Below are 26,544 nucleotides of genomic sequence, written 5' to 3' on the forward strand. Positions count from 1 at the left end.
TCCACTGCGAAGTTGTGTGGTCTTAGCCACAGTAGCAGCACAGCATCAGTTTTCCTATCCTAGTAACACTGAGGTACAAGGAAATGAGTTGGAATCTGTGAAAGAAATATAGTAACAGAAATGACAGTCTTTTTCTTCTAGTATTTTTGGCTCTCTCTCGATTGCAACCTAGGTTCATTGTGGTTAACCATGTTTGAAAGAAACACAAAAAACGTTTGACATTCAGAACACCGGTTTCCTTAACGTTAAACCAGAAAATATATTTGTTTATTTCAATTACAGTCATTTCCATCTTTTCCATATTATTAGGTATGATTCCAGGTAATTGGCAGTATTATAGTCTATGTATTTATGGCACTTAGCCTTGCCGGTTTAATTTACTTTTTTTTTTTTTAGTCTTCTCGGTGTTTAAAGGATTACAAGGTTTTCTCTGTGTCATTCACTTAAGCACTAGCTCCACCCAAAACCAAAAAAAGTAACTTCACCCAAAACCACTTATTTAAGTGTTCATTATAAAAAAAAAACAGGGATTTGTTTTGGTGAATTGTTTCTTCCATTATACGTTTACTGTTTTAGATCAAAACCTTTAAGGGTTTGACTTGTTGACAGAGTGGAAATGTGGTATTACATGGCAGTGGTTCGAATGCATGGCTGGGTCCTCCAGATCAGGAGCTAACCTTCATTCTGATAGAGGAAGATTGAGATTAGTAGACCTCGCTGTTCATGTGCTCTGTTTCCTCACTGATGTTGTCTCAGAGGTGAACTATGCATGAAAACATTTTTTTATTCTTTAACTTCTCTTACTTCTACTCTCAAGTTTGACTTCCACATATAGAACACAGTTCAAGTGTTGCAATCAAAATGTAGGTGGTAATTAGAGATGAGCGAGTATACTCAGTAAGGCGATATACTCGAGAGAGCATCGCCTTTTTCGAGTACCTGCTGGCTCATCCCTGAAGATTCGGGGGGCGTTGGGTTGGGGGTAGGGGGCTTGGGGATTGAGCGGGGGGTTGCAGAGGGGATCAGGAGAGAGAGAAAGAGGGATCTCTCACTATCCTCCCCGTTGCCCCGTGCCGCCCCTGACCCCCCCTCCCCCCGAATCTTCAGGGACGAGACAGCCGATACTCGAAAAAGGCGATGCTCTCTCGAGTATATCGCCTTACCATCTCTAGTGGTAATTCGTCTAAAAGCGAATTAAGCAATATAAAAAATGGCCCCAAAAGGATGGAAGTTCTGGGGTCTTCTATGAAATGAAGTACAATAATATCTTAAGGAAAGAATTGCTATGTTTGAATGTATGACAATAGAGGAGGGTAATGATGGATCCTTATGGAAAATATAACGGTTTACATTTTGCTTTGTATGGTGTTGCACTAGTTGTACAAGCCACTGCTCGGCTTTAAATCGTTCCTGGTCTTTTTTGCCACACTAATTCCAGACCAGCCTTTGGGCTAACTGCTATTATCCCGTAATGCATATATTAATGCAAATGCGCTCTTAAATATACTGTGGGCGCCATAGAGAAGCCAACGAATAGTACACAGTATAGTGTGTAAAACCAAAGGAAATCTCATTCAAAAGTTGCGGCAAAACAGTTTATATTGTAACTCGGGCAAAAGAAGGTGCGACATTCAGATACATTACAACATATTGTGTGCTGATCGGTCATTCTCACGGGGGGGGGGGGGGGGAAGGTTCAGAAGGTAATCACAAGGGAGGGCAATTAGCAGACATGCTCAGTAGGGTTTTGCCATATGACTAAGTTAAAAACAGGCTGATGAATCATCTCTATGCTAGTTTCATGTGCTTGATAAGAATCCATTTTTTCCTGTTTATACTGAAACTTTTCTAGATAAGAAACAATAGAAATCGCACTCTAATTGTGTATGTGGGGTGCTTGCTGACATAAGCAGATTCACACTGGAACACAAAACCAACTATGGAAGAAATACAGTTCCTCTCACTCATTCATCTAAGGCCTATATAGTTGAATATATGAAGAGATATGTATATACAACATAAAGAGCATTCTTGTCATCTCGCACACATTACGCAGCTTCTCCTATATGCCAGGGATTTAAGGACTTGTTGTTGAGGCTTCCTATTTTAGTTTGTTGTACAGGATTGAAGGGGGTTTCCACATTCTGGCATTGCAATCTAAGATCTAAACTGTAAGTCTTACATATAGGCCTTTATTTTGCCTTCTCTTTCTTTCCCTGTTCTGTATTTGAGCAGGTGATAAAATAATAGAGGAGCTTTAAATTGTACTGCTGCGTACAATGGTGATTACGGCCGCCTTCACACAGGCAGTAAATGCTGCAGAATTTCCACTGGCGGAATTATTGCAGAACTTCCACTGCATTTACAGTACAAATCATGTGGAGATTTCAGAAATCTCCTTCACATGATGCTAAAGTTATCAGTGATGAATCTGCAGCGTTTTTGAAAAACGTCTATTTATACTGCGAATTGAGGTTGCAGAATTCAACCCTTGAAACGCAAGGGTTAAAGGGGTTGTCCCGCGATAGCAAGTGGGGTTATACACTTCTGTATGGCCATATTAATGCACTTTGTAATATACATCGTGCATTAAATATGAGCCATACAGAAGTTATTCACTTACCTGCTCCGTTGCTGGCGTCCCCGTCGCCATGGTGCTGTCTAATTTCAGCATCTAATCTCCCGATTAGACGCGCTTGCGCAGAAGGGTTTTCTCCCTTCTCTTCGGTCTCGGCACGAGCGGCGTTCTGGCTCCGCCCCCTTGTACGCGTCATGGCGTAGCTCCGCTCCATCACGTGTGCCGATTCCAGCCAATCAGGAGGCTGGAATCGGCAATGGACCGCACAGAGCCCACGGTGCACCATGGGAGAAGACCCGCGGTGCATCGTGGGTGAAGATCCCGGCGGCCATCTTGGCTGCAAAGAAGAAAGAAGCTGGAGAGACAGGATTCGGGTAAGTAAAATTTTTTTTTTTTAATCACGTCCTTTGGGTTTGTCCCGCGCTGAACCCCCCCGGTCTATGAAAAAAAAAAAAAAACGTTTCGGCGTGGGGCAACCCCTTTAAATTCTGCAGCTGATTCACAATCAAAAATGTGGCCAAATCCATTAGGTGCACATTTTGGTATCGTGGATTTCCTGTGGAATTTTGGGCATTCCATTGTGGAATGCCAGCAATGATTTTGCCCTATGCGAAGGTGGCCTAAGCCATGCCCACTTATCTTTTGCCCTGCTATACAGTCAAAGCAAATTTTAGAGAATGTGCCAGTTCTCATGTTGGGTATTTCCCTTTCAATAGAAACCTGTGGTTGATTGCAGGACCATGGCAGCCTTTCCTTTTTTTATTCTTTTTCCTGGGGGCACCATTAGCTTAACCATTAGATAAGGCTGTCTTACTATCATCGCATCTCATTCATTTACATTGAGCTGCACGGTATGTGGGATTCCATGTGGGAATATGAAGCTACTTTAATCCTCACTACAATATTGTAGTCGGGACAGCCCAAAGCTTGGGTTTTTTTCTTGCTGATAATTATGAAAACTATCAGACTAACCAATGGAACTGCACATTTGTATAACCTGCAGCCCATGAATGTCTTAGAGGCATCTTCTCAGCAGAATGCAGTTCACCAAACTGCCAGCAACATGTTATTCCAAACGGTAACCAGATAACAATGATGATCTTGCATCTGCTAGCAGATTCAGTATAATGGAGAAAGATAACTTTAACCCCTTAACGACTGCCCCATCGGGAAACTACGTCCTCAGAAAGTGGGCTTTAATCCTAGAGGACGTAGTTTTATGCATCCTCTTTGGATTAATGCCCACTTGCCTGAGGACGTGACAGCATGGAGCTGTCATCCCGGGCTGCGGGCAGTCCCCCCCCGGCATTGCGATCGGCGCTATCCAATGGATAGCGCCGATCGCAAAAAAGTAAACAAAACTGTCAAAAAAGTAAGATATTCAGCTGCGCTGATGGATCGGATCGATCAGGGCAGCTGAAAATACTCACCCGGCTTGTCCGCGGTGTCCCCCGAAGATCGGGTCCTCCCGGACCCGCTGCCGGTTTTCTGCGCATGCGCGCCAGACGATGACGTGAGGCGCATGCGCAGAAGCCCGGGAGCCCCCGGGAAATTTGAAATCTCCTGGCTCCCGGCTCCTGAAGGTAGCCGGGAACCAGTAGGTGTTACCGGGGACCGCTGCAAGCGGTCCCCAGGCACGCGATCGCCGCTATCCATTGGATAGTGGCGATCGCGAAAAAGTTACAAAAGTAAAAAAAAACAAGGTCAGTTTCACCTCCCCTCATGGATCGGATCCATGAGGGGAGGTGAAAATACTCACCTTAGGTCCGCCGATGTCCCCGGTGTTCCGGGACCCGAAGTCGCCCTCTGCGCATGCGCGCCCGACGATTAACATCAGGCGCGTGCACAGAGGGGCTCGAGCCCCGGGAAATTCAAAATCCCTCTGCTCCTGGCTGCCATGTGTAGCCAGGAGCAGAGAGATTATACCGGGGACATGATCACTGTTATCCAATGGATAACAGTGATCATGTAAAGTAAAAAAAAAGTGCAAAAAGTTAAAAAAAAAAGTTTACAAAAGTTTTAAAAAAGTTAAAAAAGCTTGCGTTTCATCTCCCCCCACGGATCATATCCGTGAGGGAGGATGAAATGACGTACCTAAGGCCCACAGATTTATCCGCAGACCTTACCCTAGCTTCTGCGCACGCACCCGTTGCCACAATGGCAGGCGCATGCGCAAAAGCTGTGGATTGCCAGGATAATTTAAAATCTCCCTGCTCCTGGCTACAAAACTTAGCCGAGAGCCTGGAGATTTCACGGGGGGCTGCGGTGAGCGATTCCTGATCACGTGTTCGCCGTTATCCAATGAATAAAGGCGATCACGTAAAAGTAAAAAAAGTGAAGGTTCATCCCCCCTCACCGATGCGATCGGTGAGAGGAGATGAAACTTTTTACCAGAGGCCTCCGTATTTGCACCCCGACGCGATCTTCCTCCGTGAACTTTCCCAGATTCTGCGCATACGACCGCCAGCAAAACACCGGACACATGCGCAGGAGTCGGGCAGCCCAGGAAATTTAAAATCTCTTGCTCCCAGCGACCAACCTTGTTGAGCGATCGCCGGTCACGTGATAAAAAGGTAGCGATCTACCTTTGGCTGGTCTCACATGACCGGATAGGAATTACGGATTCTGCATGAGTCTGATCCGCGGTATTACACAGATCAATCGCATTGGATTACACAATTCTGCTCACATTAGCGGGTCGGAATTGTGTAATCCACTCGCAGAAAAGAGAACGCAGCAGGTTCTATTTTTCCGCGGATATTCGCAACATAGAGCCCGTTGTGCTCCATGGTCGCAGATATACCCGCAGCCCATATGCAACTACATTGTATACGGGCTGCGGGTACCCGCGTCATGGCTAAGCGACAGTGCGGGAAATACAAACAAAAAAAAATTTGTACTGCGCATGACCGCCTGTGTGAGTACGCAGTTATGCGCAGTACATTACGTGGCCGTACGCAGGGTCACAGCCGGCTTACAGATGGGATCCGCTGCGGGCCTCCGCAAGCGGATTCCACCTACGGCTGCGTGAGCCCGGCGTTATTCAGACCGCTACCTGTAATACGTAATTTACAAGAATTCCCGGGAACGTTCGCCTTAATGCAGTTCCAGGAGCACCTTGTTGAGCGTCTTCTGTGTGAGACCACCGCACCTCATCAAGCTTACGGAGACTCACAGAGCGCCACTTTCTACACCCCATCCCCGCCGCTGAGGTCAAGAAACGACCCCCAAAAAGCATGAGAGGAGGGGGGGATACACGGTTTTTATTGCCCCATGGGCCCATCCCAACCAGCCTCCGTAATTACCCCTGTATTCGGAAATACCACACAGTTCACATTATTACTTTTATCTAAGATTTGGGGAACGCCGAAAAGGGCGTGAAGTGTGTGTGTGGGGGGGGGGGATATTTTTAGGGACTCAATTTTTATTCCGTACAAATGAACAATGGGGCCTGGGATTTATTCAGTTGTGCCATGCAATCCAACGGGTGTTCCCTCCATTATAGGCCTTGCCATGTCTCCTTTAATTAGATTAGGGCCACAATGGGTATGTTTTTGAACACGGCACAAACGGGGGTATCCATTTTGGGGTGAAGGTCTTCATTCCTATGTACACTGTACAAAAAAACCCTGTTTTTAAATTGACAAAATTGCCAAAAAAATGAAAATCTTAATTTTTTCCTTCTGCTTTGCTTAGATTTATTCAAATACTGTGGGGTCGAAATACGCAGTACACCCCTAGATGAATGCGTTAAGGGGTCTAGTTTTCAAAATGGGGTCATTTGTGGGGGTACTCTGTCGTTTCGGCCACTCAAGGGCTCTACAAGTGGGCAATGGGGCCTAAATCGCCTTCATGCTAAATTTCTGTTCTGAAAGCCACCGACTACTCCTTTCATTTTGGGCCCCATTGTGCATCCACACATAAGATTAGGGCCACAATGGGTATGTCTCTGAACACGGGACAAACGGGTATCCATTTTGGGGTGCAAGTCTTCATTGATGTTTGTGCTGTACAAAAAAAAAAACGTTTTTAAAACAACAGAATTGCCAAAAAAGCAAAAATCAAATTTTTTTCCTTTTGATTTGCTTGAATTCATTCAAAAACTGTGTGGTCAAAATGGGCAGTACACCCTTAGATAAATTCGTTAAGGGTTGTAGTTTTCAAAATGGAGTCACTTGTGGGGGTTCTCTTTGGTTTTGGCTGCTCAAGAGCTCTACAAAAGTGCTATGGGGCCTAAAACGCCTTCAAGCAAAATTTAGGTTCTGAAAGACACTGACTACTACTTTCATTTTGGGTCCCGTTGTGCATCCAGACATAAGATTAGGGCCACAATGGGTATATTTCTGAACACGGGAGAAACAGGGGTATCCATTTTGGGGTGTAAATCCTCATTTTCATGGGCACTATAGGAAAAAAATATGTCTTTAAAATGACATATTTGCAAAAGTATGACATTTTATTTTTCTCCTCTAAATTGAATTAATTCCTGAAAAAAAACTGGTGGGGTCAAAATACTCCTGACCCCCCTCAGTGAATACATTAAGGGGTGTAGTTTTTTTAATGGGGTCATTTGGGGGGATATCTATTATTCTGACACTCATGAGCCTTTGCAAACTTGGCTTGGTGCAGGAAAACAAAGTGTTCCTCAAAATGCTGAAAAGTAATGTTAAATTTGTACGTCCTATTAATGGTTAAAAAAAACAAGTTTTTCAAGTGTGCATTCAGAATAAAGTAAACAGATGGAAATATATATCTTATCAAAAATTTGTACAGTATGTTTGGACATATTTGAGATATTACAGTTGAAAATGTGAAAAAATGACGATTTTTTTCAAAATTTTTCCAATATTGGTACTTTTAATAAACATACACAAATGATAGCGGTCTCTTTATACAACGACGACGTATGAGCCAGATGCCCCTGGAGGTGATTTGTGACAACATACCTGGTCTGTGGGTTGTCAATCAAGCCAGAAGAATGACTGACTGGTCTGAGTGTTCAAATAGTGTCTCTAACCCCATGACTACTTGCCTGAGTTTAGTTATAGAGTTATTTTTCAACATTAAGCCAAATCTGCCTGTAGGTGGAAGATCATCACTGTGAACCTATCAACATTCTGGATCATTTGGGGGTCTAAATTCTGCTGTAAGGTTCCCTTTAAACATTACTTTTTACATTTACGTTCTGTCATTTGCTTGTAAATTATGCCAATCTTTGAATTGCCTAATTTTATTAAACTTTGAAACTTTAATTTTTCGCTATTTTTACAAGATTAATGATCCGCTTATGCTTTGCTAGCTTTGTTGTATATTTTATTGAATATCAACAATAATAAGATAGAATCATTGGAGGAGGAGGCCTGGCTGTTGTGAACCAAACATTTTTAGTCTTATGTTGCCTCCTTGTGGCTGATAAATAGTATTACTGTCCTCGGTGTATAGCAAACCCTTTAAAGATCTGTCTGTCTATAGATATAATTGTAGAACATATTCTCTTTGGTCTTTTCAACAAGCATTAAGACTATTAGGACTATTCTTTTATAGGCTATAAGAAAAACTCTCATAGAAGTTGTCATAACGCATTAAAAGTCATGCTAAACTTGAATACATCTGTATATCTTTATAATGGTTGGATATCTATTTGCTTCTGATACAGAGCTCCATATATTTCCTGTATAGACTTAATTAAGTTATTGTACATAGTGATGACGACCTGCAGCCACTCTTTGGGGGAACTTATGTGCCATTTGCACACTTTAATTATTGAGTTTAGTTTATAAACCGTACTCAATAAGCTTCTGCCCCCACTTGTGGCTAAAAGTCACCAAAATGGCATCATTTCATTGTATGGCTATAGAGGGGATTTGGAGCTGTGTATCAGTAACTCAGCACACTGACCATAAAGGTATTTTGGGCTATGTTCACATCTGCGTTTGGGGATTCCCTACTCCCATGTGAAAGCAGGAAAAGGGAATCCCCTGTACAAATGGATCCAATTATGATGGAAATGAGCGGCGCCAAACAGACCCTATTGACTATAATGGGGTCTGTTCAGTTTCCATTCAGCCATCATGCAGGACTTTTTCTTGCTCGGTATTCCATGCTAGATCTGCGACACGAGCGCCGAGGGGATATGAGGATTGCTTTGCAAAATTAAGGAATTCTGGTTCTATTCAGATTAAAAAAAATAGTATTTAATGGTAGCCTTTCACCATAGGGCCACCCTTGGGCTAAGCTACAGTTGTATTTACAAAAGTGTGTAAAGCAAAAAAAAAAGTTGGCCTTATTATGTCTACATCGAGTAGGGCACTAGCAGTTTAGTTACAAGTTAAAATCTGAAGTATATACTCTCCCTTTGTAAATAATGGTTTATTTCTGTATACACAGAGACTTTTTTGTCACCTCCTTTCTTCATCTGGAAAAGAAGACGCACATCTTTTAACCCAACTTGAATGTACGGCTGCTGACTACTATGATAAGCTTTTGACAAATGTGAGTGTTTTAACTTTATTCCTAGTCTATTAGAATAATGCAAATGGCAAGATGGAACAATACCTCTGCACTGCCACCTATTGGATGGCAGCATTCCTGCAAGTCAACGTCAGGCTTTTTAGACGAGCCTTATAACAATGACTGGGAATTGTAAACCAAGTAAGAATGCCATACACAGACAGCTGTTTAGGGGGGTTTGCACCTCATGACCTTATAAGTCTCCTCACTCCTCTTCTACGTGTTCTCCTTAAGGAGAAACAATACCCTTCCTGACTCACGTCAGGCACTCACTACCCAGGCCAGAAACCTACTGCACGCTGATGAAGTGCAAAAACTCTGAAACAGCTGTCTGTGTATGGATTCTGGCTTGGCTTACAATTCCCAGTCATTGTTATGAGGCTTGTCTAAAAAGTATGATATTGACTTGCAAGAATGCTGCTTTCCAATAGGTGGCGCTGTAGGGGTATTGTTCCATCTTCTCATTTGCATATTTCCCAGAGGAGCAGGGATGGCCTTATAAATCTCCTCACTCACCTTCTAGACTATTAGATGTTGTGTTCATACGATATTCACAATGAAGTACGACTATGATCAGCTCTAATTTAGTTCCATGAAAGGCTGTTTTTGTATTCCATCATGGTATCGGTAATGGGTCTTTTCAGTTGTCGATAATCGATGTCATCATCATTTAAAAAATTCCAATATATAAAAAATTTGTGAGGTCATTCCGGCTCTCGCTACATATGAGCTGGGTCATTGCAGATTGCCAGCAGAGGGATGAATGGTTTCCTTTGATCAAACTTTGATCAGTTGTTATAACAGAGTCCTTCTCCTCCTGTCAGGCTGATATGTATGATCATTGTTATTATCGTATCACGCTCATGTTAACTCAATCTTATATTCATTCGGAATCCTCCGGTTAGCAGACAAGCTAAGAAAATCAATATTTGCCTGAATTCCATCCATTCTATAAAACTCTAAAGTGTAGTTGCCTGGTCTGCAATGACTATCATAGGCTGCAGAGGTATCTGTATAGGAAATGGCTATCTGTATATGCCTGCATAGAGGTATTGCCTATGCTGATTCCCTGCTGGTCTTTGACCATTGCTGCTCAGAAACAAACCAATGGAGCAGGCTTCAACAGAGTCCTAGAAGAAGATAGTGGAAAATGTCATTAATCCCTTTTGACGGTCTGTATCGGTGGTCTATGTATGAAGAGAGTCCTAGTACACAGTAGAGAAGTCAGCGGCACACCGTGTATCCCAACCAAGTGGGGGAAGTAATATAGCAGCTGGTGCCAGCAACCAAGAACTACCGCCGACTCCCCAGTCTCTAAGATCCAATCCAACATACACAGACAGGAGCGGCACTCAGGAACTCAATTCCACTTTTTTAAAGTTTAAAAAGGAGAATCCACGAGGTTTATTTAACTCAAGGAGATCACAGGAACCGTGTGGGTGTCATGGAAGCCTTAGCAGACTGTCTATTAAGCCGTCCCTGTGGGGTGGCTTGATAGACTGCCTGTCAGATTGCAGTATGATGTAATGCTATGGCATTACATAATACTGCAGGAGCGATCAAAGTGTCACTAGTTGTGGTCCTCCAGGGGGGCTAAAAAGAAAAAGGAAAAGTAAGATCAATAAAGTTTTATTAAATGTAAAAAAAAAAAAGTAATAGTTTAAATCCCCCCCCCTCCTTTTGCCATATCTATAATAAAAAAAAATCGAAACCATAAAACAAAAATACATATTTGGTATCGCCGCATCCGTAAAAGTCCGATCTATCAAAGTAGCGCATTATTTACCCTGCACGGTGAACGTCGTCCGAAAAACAAAAATAAAGATGCAGTTTTTCAGTCACCCTGTCTCCCAGAAAAAAATGCAATTAAAAAGCGATCGAAAAGTTGCATGTATTCCGAAATGGTACCAACGTAAACTACAGGACATCTTGCATAAAATGAGCCCTCGCACAGCTACGTCGACGGAAAAATAATAAAGCTATTGTGCGCAAAAGATGGCGGCAGTAAATAATTAATAAAGATTAAATGCCTTTAAAACAAAATAAAAATAGTACAGCAAAAAATAAAACTATACAAGTTTGGTATTGTAGTAATCGTACTGACCTACAGAATGAAGTTATTAGGTCAATTTTGTTGTAGTTTGTGCGCCTTAGAAACAGGACGCACCGAAAGATGATGAAATGTCTTTTTTTTTTTTTTTTCATTTTACTGCACTTAGAATTTTTTTTACGTTTTTTTCAGTACATTATATGGTACATTGAATAGCATCATTGAAAAATACAGCTCGTCCAGTAAAAAACAAGCGACGTCGATGGATAAATAAAGGAGTTATGATTTTTTAAAAGGGAGGAGAAAAAAAGAAAAATGGGGGAAAAAAAGGGCCGAGTCATAAAGAGGTAAAGGACCAAAAAAAGCGAAAATTTGGGTGATTGTGAAATGCATGAAATTTTGACAAAATAAGAATTTTTTTTAAATTTTGCCCAGCGCATCCAATTAAATAATTAGGTCAGCAGCTATTCTTCCGTAGGTGGTTGTAGTATTTATTCTGTCTGCATGCAGATACAAACCATTCATGACGGCTGATTGTTATTTTTACATGTTTCTTGTATAGTCAGCATTTTCTATCATTTTGGGTCTGACCTTTTAGTAACCTGACTAGATGATTGCAACATTTGCAGCAGGATACTAGAAAACTTGACCTCTAATATTTGGGTAAGAAATGCACAAAAAAAAGCCCAGAGTATGCTTTAACTATATTTCTATTGTGGCCTTTTTACAGATCATTTCATCATTAATTAAGCGGCTTAGAAGAAGTCAGCAAGATAAAGGAACTGAGTATGTTTTACCTTTTAACCTTTTCCAATCCACTGTCTGACGTCTGAAGACATTCTGATTAAAGGCTGTACAGCTCCGATCTTGGATTACGTTTGGCAGGGTATTCTTACTGTATATTGCCGGCCGCTCTGTAGTCGGGGGCCTCTCCAGCATGTCCCATACCGCAGTACTAGCTCTAGCCAGTAGATGGCGCCATTATATAATGGCAGAAAGAGAAAACCTCCTAGGAAACCCTGAATCCAAAATTGGATTGCAAAGGATTAATAATTGTAACGCTTAATACATGATAAATTTGCAAAACTGCACCCAGGTTTCTCTGGCAGTCTGTTGAGCCACAGCCAGAAGTGGATCCAGCAGGAAGGAGAAGTCCTTCCTTTATTTTTGCCTTATTTTTTTAATCCACTTCTGGTTTTGGTTCAAAAACTGCCACCAGAACCCATGTGTGAGACCTCCCTTAACATGCTGCTTAATGTGCTCGGGCGATGGATAATACTAGTCAAGTCGTCAGTGATAATAAAGCACAATAAGCAATATCACTCGCATGCATTGCAACAAAAATGTATGCAGTTTAGGATGAGCTTTTTGATTGGACAAAAAAACAAATGTCTGTCCCATATTCTCAGTTATGGATCAATTAACTTTTTTTTCCAAATTTTACATTAATTTTAGATCCTAAATTTCCCTTTTTAATTTTTCATGTCTTTTAGTCCACTATTGGCGGAGCAGGTCCGCGCAATATGCATAAAGTGTATTCCTGTACTTACCTTGGCTGAAGTAGCCCCACTGCTGGAAGCATTGCTACTCTACCATGGACCCGAGCCGTATGAAGTCCTCGACAGTCATTTCTTGCAGGCTGTGAATGATGCAATGCAGACGTAAGTAGGCAAATGTTGGAGTCTGTTTTGAAGCTGTTTTATGTTTGTTTTTAGTGGTTGAATATTGTGAATGTCTAACCCATTTATGTAACTTCAAAATTCTGTTCTGACCATAATATATCTTTTATCGGTATTGGTTCTCCACTTTTGAATAGAGAGCTCGACAGTCCCTACATAGTCGTAGATTTAAAGGGGTGGTTTTGGGGTTAACTTTTTTTTTTATGTTGCCCTCTTAAAAAGCTTTTCAATACACTGTAATGTTTGAAAATTTAATGCCCCCTACATATTTCTGGCACCCTCTAAACTAAGCACCATTGCATGTAAACATTGTAGTGGCAGCCAAGTGCTATCCCCCCCTCACAGTCTGTACATTGCATTGACAGACTCTTTGCTGTAGCCAAGGCTTTCTCCACAGCAGACGAGTAAGGGCGGCATATACCGTGTTTCTCCAAAAATAAGACACTGTCTTATATTAATTTTTGCCCCAAAAGAGGCACAGTGTCCTATTTTTGGGCGTGTGTTATACTCACCTAGCCGATGGCGTCCCTGTGCCGCACGCCAGTCTCCGACGCTGCTGTAGGCTGCCGTGTTCGCACTGCCAACATTCTCTTCCTGTTTTGAATACCCCGCCTCCAGCAAGCGAGTGCTGTGATTTGATCACAAGCGCCGTGGCTCAGCCAATCAGAGCCGGTGCTCGATGAACCAATCACAGCCATTCAGTGATGTCATTCATTGAATGGCTGTGAATGATCCAACACTGGCTCTGATTGGCTGACCAAGTGGCGCTCGGGAACCAATTATAGCACTCGCATGCTGAAGGTGGCGTATTCAAAACCCTGTTACCAGGAAGAGAATGCTGTCAGTGCGGAAGACACGGCAGCCTGCCACAGCGCTGGAGACCAGTGCGAGAGACTGGAAGGGCTTATTTTTCAATGGCTCAATTTGCCAGTCTCTTCCACTAATGGATGATCCCTCAGACTCTGGTGCTGCATCAATATCACATCACTTGATAAGCTTAAATAACATACAAAAACACACATTGTGCTTTCTGACATTGGCCTTGTGACTTAATAAAACCACATTTACACAGTAGTGAGGGAGCATCAAGGAGTGGCAGAGACCCTCACCAAACCACCCCATCCATTCTATTCCCAGAGTCCTTCCAGTGTTTCACAAGTACAGAATATTTACTGCCAGCATTTTTGTGTTCTCATCACCCACTCGTTACACCAATGCTTTGTCCTATGCACATTTTTTTACTTGTTGCAACATGTAAGGAAACACATCTAAAATACTTGTTATCTTTGTGTATATGCGTTATACATCTGTAGTCGAAGTACAGGAGAATTTGTTTGATTCAGAATGTTTGACAAACTACATTGCTTTGTGTGTTATCACTGCCATCTAGTGGCAGAGGTAGGAACTGCTGGATAAAAAAAAATATTTTACAACCTGAGCATGACATTTATCCTTTTACACCTGAGCTACAGATGTGCTTTTCTTTAGCATGACTTTTAACATGACATGATGTCAGGGTGGTTTATTTACACTTAGAATTACTTTACAATGGTTTTGTTGTGTTACGATAAGATGACAATAGTGTTTAAATGGGTTAAGATCAGACAACTTTCTGTGCATGCTATTATAATCAAGGTAAAATGTGCTAACAAGTGCAGCAACACATACCATAAACTTTCCGTAGGTTGGTTTCTATTGGGTAAGCCAAAGGGTTGTAGAGAATTTTTTTTCTTTTTTTACTGCTCATCAGCTCAGAAACCATATACGCAATGTTCATGTATGCAGATGGGTACGGATGTATGCTAACACCCCTTAGTCGCACTCGTGTCAGCTGTTTAGATAGTAAGATCATCATTGAGAATCATTCACCTCTCATTCACTTCTCTTTCAGTGTTACAAGTTCCTATGTGAAACACTAAGCGGAAGTGTTTAAACGCAATGAGAAGTGAATAATCCAATGATGACTTTTAGTCCTGCTGAAACTGTACGACGATGAAAAGTGCACAATTCTCATTTGTTGGCTTGTATTTAAACCGAACGATTATAGATCACTTTTGCTTATCTTAACAATTCTTTGAACGGTGATTGTTACATCTAATGCAGCATAACTTCACAGAGGTAAAGACCCCTAGCTAAAAACATAACTTTATTAATTCAATGTTAAAATAACTCAAGGACTAAAGACAAGCAGACATATACCGTATATACCGGCGTATAAGATGACTTTTGAACCCCGAAAAACCTGCTCTGAAGTCGGGGGTCGTCTTATACGCCGGTAATACAAAAAAAAGAAAGTGTCAGAAAAAAAATCATTACTCACCTCCCCCGGCGTTCTGCGGCGCTGCTGCAGGCTGTCGCTCCCTCCTGGTCCCCGGCAGAGCATTGCTTTCTGGACGCAGGGCTTGAAATCCCCGCCTCCAGAAAGCTAATACTGTGATTGGCTAACACACGCCGTCAGCCAATCACAGCCATTCAATGACATCCTTGAATAGCTGTGATTGGCTGAAGGCGCACGTGTGTTAGCCAATCACAGCCATTCAATAATGTCATTGAATGGCTGTGATTGGCTGACGGCGTGTGTTAGCCAATCACAGTATTAGCTTTCTGGAGGCGGGGATTTCAAGCCCTGCGTCCAGAAAGCAATGCTCTGCCGGGGACCAGGAGGGAGCGACAGCCTGCAGCAGCGTCGCAGAACACCGGGGGAGGTGAGTAATGATTTATTTTTTTTGCTCCACTGTATTCCCGGCGTATAAGATGACAGTTGGGGGGTCGTCTTATACGCCCCGTCGCCTTATACGCCGGAATATACGGTAATCGTAGAAATCTAATCCCTAGTTATTTAGAAGTGGGAGACAGTCCCTCCTAAATGTAGAGGTAAGATACTACTAAAGAAGATCCGATTTAGATAATGTATCCTCCAACAAGGGCGTTGCATGAGGATGGCAGGTACACTGTCACTTGTCTATAATGAGCTTCCTAGAACATCAGTCTCTAGATAGTCGATGATGCATAAGCTAAATACAACCTCTAGTATATAGAATCTGATGCATCAGTTGTTAAGGATTGGTTCTCTAGATAGACGGTTCAACGCGTTTCCTTGTTCACACAATTCAACAGGAAACTAAGTTGCCAGAAACCTCATCAGATGCGAGGCTATCAAAAACCGGGACAGATTTCCCAAAAAATGAAAATCACAGACGTCCCTAAGGCTGCATTGGGTATAGGCTAAACCCACAAAAATATTTCAAAGCCCATATACTTTTCTATTTTTCTTCTTTTTCTGATAGTGCTAACTGAAGTAAATACCCCAGCCTCCCTGCCTAGCTAACCCGACTCCAGGTAGAAAGATAAAACAGAGAGAGGTAGTGGTAGAGCCACTAGCCCTGATGGTGGACTGCCAGCATATCATTTATAGGTCTACTAAGACCCCCTGCCATGATGAAGTTTTGTTAGAAATAATAAACACAGCGTAAGTGTTTTTATGCAGATCTGTTAACAGAAGTGTAAAAAAAAATAAACATGAGCTGGGATCCTTTATCACGGAGGGATTAGTTGTGGTGGATTCGCACGGATCAACAAGATCGGCGCTCACCAGTGGGCCTTTACATGGGCCCATTCAGATTCTATTGGTGGATGAACGATTGTTCATACAATTGTTTGTCTCCATAGAGTTTCGTCTTTGTTGGTTGGACATCCCTTTTTCACATGAGGAAATGTCTGTTCACAATCACATATTTTTTTTTGTTGCACGACCATTTGTTTGCTCGTCCAGTGATCGGCAGCAGCTTCACACAATCTGATGATTGGAGAAGTAGACCTTCCTAGGAATGTTTTTATCTTATCAGATAAAAGCCTTCAAAGGCCCTTGAAAAAGGCTTGTGTTTGTATACATGTAAGTCTATTATATGTGCCCCTCTAGTGGTGCAATTCCAGCTTGTAATATAAACAAGTGCTCTGGATACTTGCATGGGTCCCAGCTGTTATCTCCCTTGTTATCCATTATGAAAGAGAAAGTGTGATCATCCAATATTTTTTATGACGAGAATCACCCTCAGTGAAGTAGAGAGTGAATGGGAACCATCTCTGTTTTATGAAGAGACTAGCTGACATACCAGACTTTGCCAGAGTTAATTTAGTAAAGGTGTTTACCTGTTGTTCGCACAGAAAATTTTATGAAGTCTTGGTTACTTTAGAGGAACCGAGGAATAAAATATATATATACATAGAGGAGCATTAGATTCTCCTCAGACTACATGTACTGATGTCCCTCTGCAGAATGTGTCACCCCTCCCATTCTCCTCACTTTTTACCCTTAAAGCTAGTGCCCATTTTTATTCAAATTTAGCCCCAGACTTAAGGTTGTAGCCTCTTCAAAGCCTGCAGTCTGTGGCCGCTTCCTCATGTACCTTACAGCCTTTCAGTATATGCACATAGAGGTCAGTTAGATTGTTCTCATTATAAACACATAGAAGTGAGGTAGATTCTCCTCAGTATATACACATAGAGGGGAGGTAGATTCTCCTCAGTATATGCACATAGAAGTGAGGTAGATTCTCCTTAGTATATACCCATAGAAGTGAAGTAGATTCTTCTCAGTATATACACATAGAAGTGAGGTCGATGCTCCTCAGTATATACACATAGAGGGGAGGTAGATTCTCCTCAGTACATACACATAGAGGGGAGGTAGATTCTCCTCAGTACATACACATAGAGGGGAGGTAGATTCTCCTCAGTATATACACATAGAGGTGAAGTAGGTTCTTCTCAGTATGTACACATGGAGTTTAGGTAGATTCTCCTCAGTATATACCCATAGAGGTGAGGTAGATTCTCCTCAGGTGTATGCACATAGCGGTGAGGTAGATTCTCCTCAGTATATACACATGGAGGTGAGGTAGATTCTCCTCAGTATATACACATGGAGGTGAGGTAGATTCTCCTCAGTATCTACACACGGAGGTGACGTAGATTCTCCTCAGTATCTACACACGGAGGTGACGTAGATTCTCCTCAGTATCTACACACGGAGGTGACGTAGATTCTCCTCAGTATCTACACACGGAGGTGAAGTAGATTCTCCTCAGTATCTACACACGGAGGTGAAGTAGATTCTCCTCAGTATCTACACACGGAGGTGAAGTAGATTCTCCTCAGTATCTACACACGGAGGTGAAGTAGATTCTCCTCAGTATCTACACACGGAGGTGAAGTAGATTCTCCTCAGTATCTACACACGGAGGTGAAGTAGATTCTCCTCAGTATCTACACACGGAGGTGAAGTAGATTCTCCTCAGTATCTACACACGGAGGTGAAGTAGATTCTCCTCAGTATCTACACACGGAGGTGAAGTAGATTCTCCTCAGTATCTACACACGGAGGTGAAGTAGATTCTCCTCAGTATCTACACACGGAGGTGAGGTAGATTCTCCTCAGTATCTACACACGGAGGTGAGGTAGATTCTCCTCAGTATATACCCATAGAGGGGAGGTAGAGTCTCCTCAGTATATACCCATAGAGGGGAGGTAGAGTCTCCTCAGTAGATACCCATAGAGGGGAGGTAGAGTCTCCTCAGTAGATACCCATGGAGGGGAGGTAGAGTCTCCTCAGTAGATACCCATAGAGGGGAGGTAGAGTCTCCTCAGTAGATACCCATAGAGGGGAGGTAGAGTCTCCTCAGTAGATACCCATAGAGGGGAGGTAGAGTCTCCTCAGTAGATACCCATAGAGGGGAGGTAGAGTCTCCTCAGTAGATACCCATAGAGGGGAGGTAGAGTCTCCTCAGTAGATACCCATAGAGGGGAGGTAGAGTCTCCTCAGGTGTATGCACATAGCGGTGAGGTAGATTCTCCTCAGTATATACACACGGAGGTGAAGTAGATTCTCCTCAGTATCTACACACGGAGGTGAGGTAGATTCTCCTCAGTATCTACACACGGAGGGGAGGTAGAGTCTCCTCAGTATATACCCATAGAGGGGAGGTAGAGTCTCCTCAGTATATACCCATAGAGGGGAGGTAGAGTCTCCTCAGTAGATACCCATAGAGGGGAGGTAGAGTCTCCTCAGTAGATACCGATGGAGGGGAGGTAGAGTCTCCTCAGTAGATACCCGTGGAGGGGAGGTAGAGTCTCCTCAGTAGATACCCGTGGAGGGGAGGTAGAGTCTCCTCAGTAGATACCCGTGGAGGGGAGGTAGAGTCTCCTCAGTAGATACCCGTGGAGGGGAGGTAGAGTCTCCTCAGTAGATACCCGTGGAGGGGAGGTGGAATCTCCTCAGTAGATACCCGTGGAGGGGAGGTGGAGTCTCCTCAGTAGATACCCGTGGAGGGGAGGTGGAGTCTCCTCAGTAGATACCCGTGGAGGGGAGGTGGAGTCTCCTCAGTAGATACCCGTGGAGGGGAGGTGGAGTCTCCTCAGTAGATACCCGTGGAGGGGAGGTGGAGTCTCCTCAGTAGATACCCGTGGAGGGGAGGTGGAGTCTCCTCAGTAGATACCCGTGGAGGGGAGGTGGAGTCTCCTCAGTAGATACCCGTGGAGGGGAGGTGGAGTCTCCTCAGTAGATACCCGTGGAGGGGAGGTGGAGTCTCCTCAGTAGATACCCGTGGAGGGGAGGTGGAGTCTCCTCAGTAGATACCCGTGGAGGGGAGGTGGAGTCTCCTCAGTAGATACCCGTGGAGGGGAGGTGGAGTCTCCTCAGTAGATACCCGTGGAGGGGAGGTGGAGTCTCCTCAGTAGATACCCGTGGAGGGGAGGTGGAGTCTCCTCAGTAGATACCCGTGGAGGGGAGGTGGAGTCTCCTCAGTAGATACCCGTGGAGGGGAGGTGGAGTCTCCTCAGTAGATACCCGTGGAGGGGAGGTGGAGTCTCCTCAGTAGATACCCGTGGAGGGGAGGTGGAGTCTCCTCAGTAGATACCCGTGGAGGGGAGGTGGAGTCTCCTCAGTAGATACCCGTGGAGGGGAGGTGGAGTCTCCTCAGTAGATACCCGTGGAGGGGAGGTGGAGTCTCCTCAGTAGATACCCGTGGAGGGGAGGTGGAGTCTCCTCAGTAGATACCCGTGGAGGGGAGGTGGAGTCTCCTCAGTAGATACCCGTGGAGGGGAGGTGGAGTCTCCTCAGTAGATACCCGTGGAGGGGAGGTGGAGTCTCCTCAGTAGATACCCGTGGAGGGGAGGTGGAGTCTCCTCAGTAGATACCCGTGGAGGGGAGGTGGAGTCTCCTCAGTAGATACCCGTGGAGGGGAGGTGGAGTCTCCTCAGTAGATACCCGTGGAGGGGAGGTGGAGTCTCCTCAGTAGATACCCGTGGAGGGGAGGTGGAGTCTCCTCAGTAGATACCCGTGGAGGGGAGGTGGAGTCTCCTCAGTAGATACCCGTGGAGGGGAGGTGGAGTCTCCTCAGTAGATACCCGTGGAGGGGAGGTGGAGTCTCCTCAGTAGATACCCGTGGAGGGGAGGTGGAGTCTCCTCAGTAGATACCCGTGGAGGGGAGGTGGAGTCTCCTCAGTAGATACCCGTGGAGGGGAGGTGGAGTCTCCTCAGTAGATACCCGTGGAGGGGAGGTGGAGTCTCCTCAGTAGATGCACGTGGAGGGGAGGTGGAGTCTCCTCAGTAGATGCACGTGGGGGGAGGTGGAGTCTCCTCAGTAGATGCACGTGGGGGGGAGGTGGAGTCTCCTCAGTAGATGCACGTGGGGGGGAGGTGGAGTCTCCTCAGTAGATGCACGTGGGGGGGAGGTGGAGTCTCCTCAGTAGATGCACGTGGGGGGGAGGTGGAGTCTCCTCAGTAGATGCACGTGGGGGGGAGGTGGAGTCTCCTCAGTAGATGCACGTGGGGGGGAGGTGGAGTCTCCTCAGTAGATGCACGTGGGGGGGAGGTGGAGTCTCCTCAGTAGATGCACGTGGGGGGGAGGTGGAGTCTCCTCAGTAGATGCACGTGGGGGGGAGGTGGAGTCTCCTCAGTAGATGCACGTGGGGGGGAGGTGGAGTCTCCTCAGTAGATGCACGTGGGGGGGAGGTGGAGTCTCCTCAGTAGATGCACGTGGGGGGGAGGTGGAGTCTCCTCAGTAGATGCACGTGGGGGGGAGGTGGAGTCTCCTCAGTAGATGCACGTGGGGGGGAGGTGGAGTCTCCTCAGTAGATGCACGTGGGGGGGAGGTGGAGTCTCCTCAGTAGATGCACGTGGGGGGGAGGTGGAGTCTCCTCAGTAGATGCACGTGGGGGGGAGGTGGAGTCTCCTCAGTAGATGCACGTGGGGGGGAGGTGGAGTCTCCTCAGTAGATGCACGTGGGGGGGAGGTGGAGTCTCCTCAGTATACCAATCAATTCTCTGGGCTTTATGGTTTCTGAGAAAAGAACTATGTCATGTATGGCGGATTTTCAGTTTTTCATGCTTAGAATTGCATATTGAGGTTGTAACCCCTTTACACTTCCTATTAGGACGTAAAAAATGGTTGTGGCAAATTTCATATTTGTGCAGTTCAGATGTATGTTATTAGTTACATATCATAGGGGTGCACTTACTTTTGCACTTAGCATTGAATAATCAAGTTGTGACCCCTTCATTTTTTCTGTTTAGCACCTATAAATGGTCGTCGCAAAGTTCAAGTTCGTACGACATCGGGAAGTTAGAGAATTAGTAGTCAGTCAGTGAGTTAATGAGTGAGTAATTCAGTGAGGATAGATAGATAGATAGATAGATAGATAGATAGATAGATATGACTACACAGGTGGAAGTTTTCCTAAGTAAATCAAATAAATGTCCATGGGACTGTTGCAGGTCTGCATTGTCTTAAGGCCCCATTTACATGCAACCATTATCGTTCAATTGGTCGAAAGTGAGCGGTAATTGTTACATGTAAACGCAGAGCTGTCGTGCACTATTTAGCAATTCTGGGATTACTTTGTAAAATTACTTTTACGGCATTCACCATGGGCAATAAATAATAAAATATTTGCATTGTTTGGGTCCTTCCGAATTTGGCAATACCTATTATGTGTTGTTTTTTAAAGCATTTTTTTGGCTATTTTATCCATTTCAAAAGAGTTTTTTTGTGGGAGAAAATGCATTTTTTTCAACTGCATTTTTTAAAATTAAACTCTGTTGAACTATTTTAATGCTATTTTTATTCACCGAAGGGGACTTGAAGATGTGGTTGTTCACTAGGATAGTACACTGCATTACTTTATATTGCATACTGTATTCTACTAAGCCTATGACATCCACCTAGATTCTGGAAGTGGAGTTCAATAGGCCGAGTTACATGGCTGACATGCAAGTCTTTGTCAGGTTTTTGGCTGACATAGGAACCCATGGGTACCCTGAAATCACACTGCAGGGTGCGCATGGATGACAAAAGGAGCCCCTTCTCCCTGTCATCAGCTTACATGCAGCAGTTGGCATTGATGGTGGATTTGTCAGGATCTGAGGTTTCTCCGTTCCTGGCTGTTAGAGGAGGAGCCTGGCTGAAGTCATCCAAACGACCACCTTAAAAAGATGTATGTGCTGGTTTAAACCCAATTACCGAGGTCACTAGAAAAATGTACTGGTCGTCACTAAGGAGTTAAAGCATAACTACCTCTTTTGCTGCCAGAGGTTTTTAGACACTTTGCATCGCCAGTAGTCAAGGCAATTTTCATACTTTTGACATAGATATAAATCCTCAATTACAAAATTACACTAACCCCAATATGGATGTATTTTTGAAAAGTAGTCACCTGACACATCCTAAAAATGCCACTTAACACTTCATAAACTTAAAGTCCTTCATGCAATTTTGTGTCAAAGCATCACTTTTCATTAAAAAAATCCTTTAAAATTGATATTGGTGGGTAAATGTGTTAGCTAAGATGCACAATACCTCCTACATACAAAAGTTCAGCATGTGTAGATTTCTTCTGTACAATTTAGGCCCATTTCTGCACTCCGTTATATTCATCAAAGTCCCACAGCTGAAAAGGCCAAAGATCTGGTGTTACCTGTCAATTAAAAACCGGAAACTATAAAATACCCGAATTACTCATCTTGAAAATAAGTAAACTTCTAAACCCAAAATAATTCCTGAAAGCGGGTAACCCGCTGATTGCAGTTGTGTTGACGGATTATTGATAACTATGTCCACCTTCACACACTGTAACTTTGTGAGAAAAAAAATCATTTTTTAAAATGCATTTGCACCTAAAACTCACATCAACTTACTGTAGAAACTGCAATGGTAGGATGCCGAAGAGAGTCCCCTGAGGCGCACAGCTAGCCACGAGTCAAGTATATTGTATAGGATGCCTTTACATATCATAGAGTAATCTACTATGCCAGAAGGATACCCTTTGAAGGGAGGCTTTATGGTTCACTTGACATCTTTGCTAGGGGCTTTCCCAGCATATACGGCAAACTTAGGTCTCTGTCTTGTTGTCAGCACAGCCTTCAAGGGGTTTTCCTTTTTCTTTAAAAAAGAAACAAAAGAGATCCACAAATTTCATGAAATTATAAAAATGCTGGTCACTTCTTCAATCCCTGCTGATGCAGTACAGGATATTATTGTACCTTGACGCCAACGGAAGTTAGGGGTGATGACAAGGTAGCAGCTGTCAAACAATGTAGTAACACCCCCAGCTTCTGATAGGAGGGAGGGGGGGGTCCTTAAGATCACACAGGGCAAGAGAACAGCGGCGAGCCAGGGAGCGGTGGCGCTGGCGCTAGCAGAGCCACAGGTGGTGGAGGAGACCGGGCAGTGCCGTTCTGAGATGGCAGGAAGACAGCAGCGAGCCTGGGAGCGGCGGCAGAGGCGCCGGAGGACACTCGCGATGCTGGGAGTGGCAGCCTGTTGAATCCTCCAAGTGCCGTCCTGACAAGGCAGGAGGACCACGGCCACAGTGGGAGTGGCGGCTGAGGCAGAGGTGGTGGCTGATGCACACGGACAGCGGACACCAACAGTGAGTGACTGGGGCAATTGCCGCCCAGGACGAAGCTGACAGCAGTCACAGAGGCAGAAAAAAAGTGCCCGCATGGACCACTCACAGAGCACAGGGACAGCAGCAGCGTGTGTAGTGGTTTTGTGCCTGTGCTGGAGGCTTAGGGTTCGTTTTCCTATTAGGCTTACATTTATAGCTGTAAAGGCTTCTGCATTTACAGCTAATAATGTAAGTCTAACAGGAAAGCGAACCCTAACCCTCCAGCACAGGCACAAAACCACTACACACGTTGCTAGGACCTTACAGAATGCACCCAATCGGGAGCTAGGGGTGTGACTGGGAGCGTTCCTCCATCCAAGCCCCCGTCAAACCCCTAGCTTCCAAGGGCATCAAGATACAATAATACCGCAGTGCAGATGCTCTGGTGGTCCCTGCTAGTCGTTATTTGCAGGTTGTGGGCACGTGACCACTGCAACTAGTCAGTTCTATAGGTATCGCTGTTCACTGATTCGTAATGCCAGTAAGTATGGCATGTGATTGGCTTCAGCAGTCATATTTCAGTACAACAGGTCATCGCTGACAGGTCATAAACAGAAAACTCTGGGGGACTCGGGCCATATCCACACGACTGAGAGCGAACTGCACCTGAGGTTTTCAGATGCAATTCGCATCGGACACTGGAAATCACATCTAATGTGTGGGATACTGCACATTTGCATGTACTAATCTCACCCGAGAATCATACAGGAATAGGACATGCTGTGAATTTTTTTCAAACTTGGTCCCAGTAAAAAAAATCACTTGTGTGAATGAACTCATTCAAATGAATGGGTTCTTTTTCCGTGTAAGTTCTGTCCATCTCAGAGTTGGAGAAAACTCCTACAGAACAATGGCTTATGTGACTGCGGCCTCAAGAGGTAAGTGTGTTTGTAAAAAAAAAAAACGGAGTTTGTTCAGTTTCTTCAGCCATGTATATACGGCCTTGGGGTGGATTCAGACGACCGTATATCGGCTCGGTTTTCATGCTGAGCCGATATACGGTGTCCTCATCTGCAAGGGGGGGGGGGGATGGAAGAGACAGGAGCAGGAACTGAGCTGCCGCCCCCTCTCTGCCTCCTCTCCACCCTCTCTCCGTCCCTCTGCCCTATTTCTAATGAAACGAGGCGGGACGGGGGACGGACTAAGTTCCGAGAATTGGCCCCGCCCCCATCCCGCCTCTCCTCATTGCAAATAGTGCAGAGGGGCGGAGAGGAGGTAGAGAGGGGGTGGGAGCTCAGAGCACTGCTCCTGGCTCTTCCAGCCTCCCCCCCTGCAGAGAGAGATGACGTATATCGGCTGGGCGTGAAAACCCAGCCGATATACGTTCGTCTGTATCCAGCCTTAGGCTAACTTCTCACTGGCAAGCACAATATGTGGCCGTGAATCCCGCCCCCATATCGTGCTCCACATCATGTGAAATCCCCAGGGATCCGAGATGCTTTCATGTCAAAGCAGCCTCGCATCACTTCGGGGATGCAGGGATCCTCTGCTGTGGCGGACGATCATGGAGTTTCTCGTATTGTTTTCAACGGGAGACCCATAACGTGGTGCGCTGCTGCCGCCGGCCCCATTGAGGACAATGGGCGTGCGACATGAGATCACGCAGCAAGATAGAACATGCTGGGATTTGTTTCCTGCATTGCATCGAAGTGCCATGTGGGAAAACATCGCTCATGTGTATGATCCCATTCTAAAGAATGGGGTCCATCTTTGTGCAACATTTGTGTGTCTCACGATGCACAAATCTTGAGCAATTTTCCTGCCCATGTGAAGCCGGTTTTAATCGGACAACAACTGCAATTAACCGCTGTGATGTGACAGACGCTCCCCTAATCATTTCAGCCAGATACTACATTGTACTACATAGGACATAATTTAGTGTTTAATACAGAAAAATAGAATAGAAGTAAGTGACACAATACCGTTTATATAGAGCAAGAGAGTTACAATGTGTTCTTATAGGGCCTATGCATACTTCACGGACTGCGAAGGTTTTAACTCTGTTTACTGTAACAAGAAGCATTAGACTTGAATTCCGGTTGTAACTACGTCTTTGTGAGGGGAAAAAATGTAATATTCCTAATCCCCGGAGATGCGTTGCTGATGTCACAGAGTGTATGAACAGTAAGAAGCTAGTAATGTCTTTCTCCATTTGTGGCCCTGTTTCTCATAAGAAAAGATTACTTTTAAATTGGTTTGTATTTTCCCTACAAATGAAGGAAGAAGATTGCGCTAAGTGAATCAGCAGTACTTAGCTTGTGGCTTCGTCATTTGCCGAGCCTTGAAAAAGCAGTGCTGGATCTATTACAAAGATTAATTGCTCTCCAAAGCAAATCATTCAGTGAAATGGAAGAGATTATAAAAGATTCATACTTGGTAAGTGCTCGCATCTCACAACACGTCACTGGAAAGATGTGCCGAATGATTTACAAGACCTTTACATTCATTCATTCCATGAATATCACAGGGATAATATATACAGTACACAGTTGTGCGCAGGTTATCGCACCGTCTTTACTCGCTGAGTACTAATTAATGGACACCTAGAGAATTCTATTTGATTACTTTGATTCATTTAGGTAAAGAGTTGAGAATTATTCCCATTTTTTTACTGTCGTACTTAGAAAGTTACAATACGAAACAGCTTCAGCGCTTTGTTACTGTTTGATACAATATCCAAAGTCAGAATGTATACACTGTATATAGTAGAAAGTCAGTCGTCATGCTCTCCCTGGGATTCCCCATCGCAGCTGCTTTGTAAAACATAACCCATATTTCATCTC

At 44.3% G+C, this 26,544-nt stretch overlaps 1 protein-coding gene across 1 annotated transcript in view; it reads left to right on the plus strand.

Moving 5' to 3' along the window:
• The window catches only part of FANCC (FA complementation group C), a 128,647-nt gene that overhangs the window by 52,026 nt on the left and 50,077 nt on the right, over positions 1–26,544 (plus strand). The window contains exons 5-8 of the mRNA XM_066604083.1: positions 8,966–9,070; positions 11,869–11,924; positions 12,632–12,799; positions 25,981–26,137. Of these exons, the coding sequence (XP_066460180.1) occupies positions 8,966–9,070; positions 11,869–11,924; positions 12,632–12,799; positions 25,981–26,137 (486 nt within the window). The remainder of the gene's footprint in view (positions 1–8,965; positions 9,071–11,868; positions 11,925–12,631; positions 12,800–25,980; positions 26,138–26,544) is intronic.

Source organism: Eleutherodactylus coqui, chromosome 5 (assembly GCF_035609145.1).
Source record: "Eleutherodactylus coqui strain aEleCoq1 chromosome 5, aEleCoq1.hap1, whole genome shotgun sequence".
In the NCBI taxonomy this organism is placed as follows: Eukaryota; Metazoa; Chordata; class Amphibia; order Anura; family Eleutherodactylidae; genus Eleutherodactylus; species Eleutherodactylus coqui.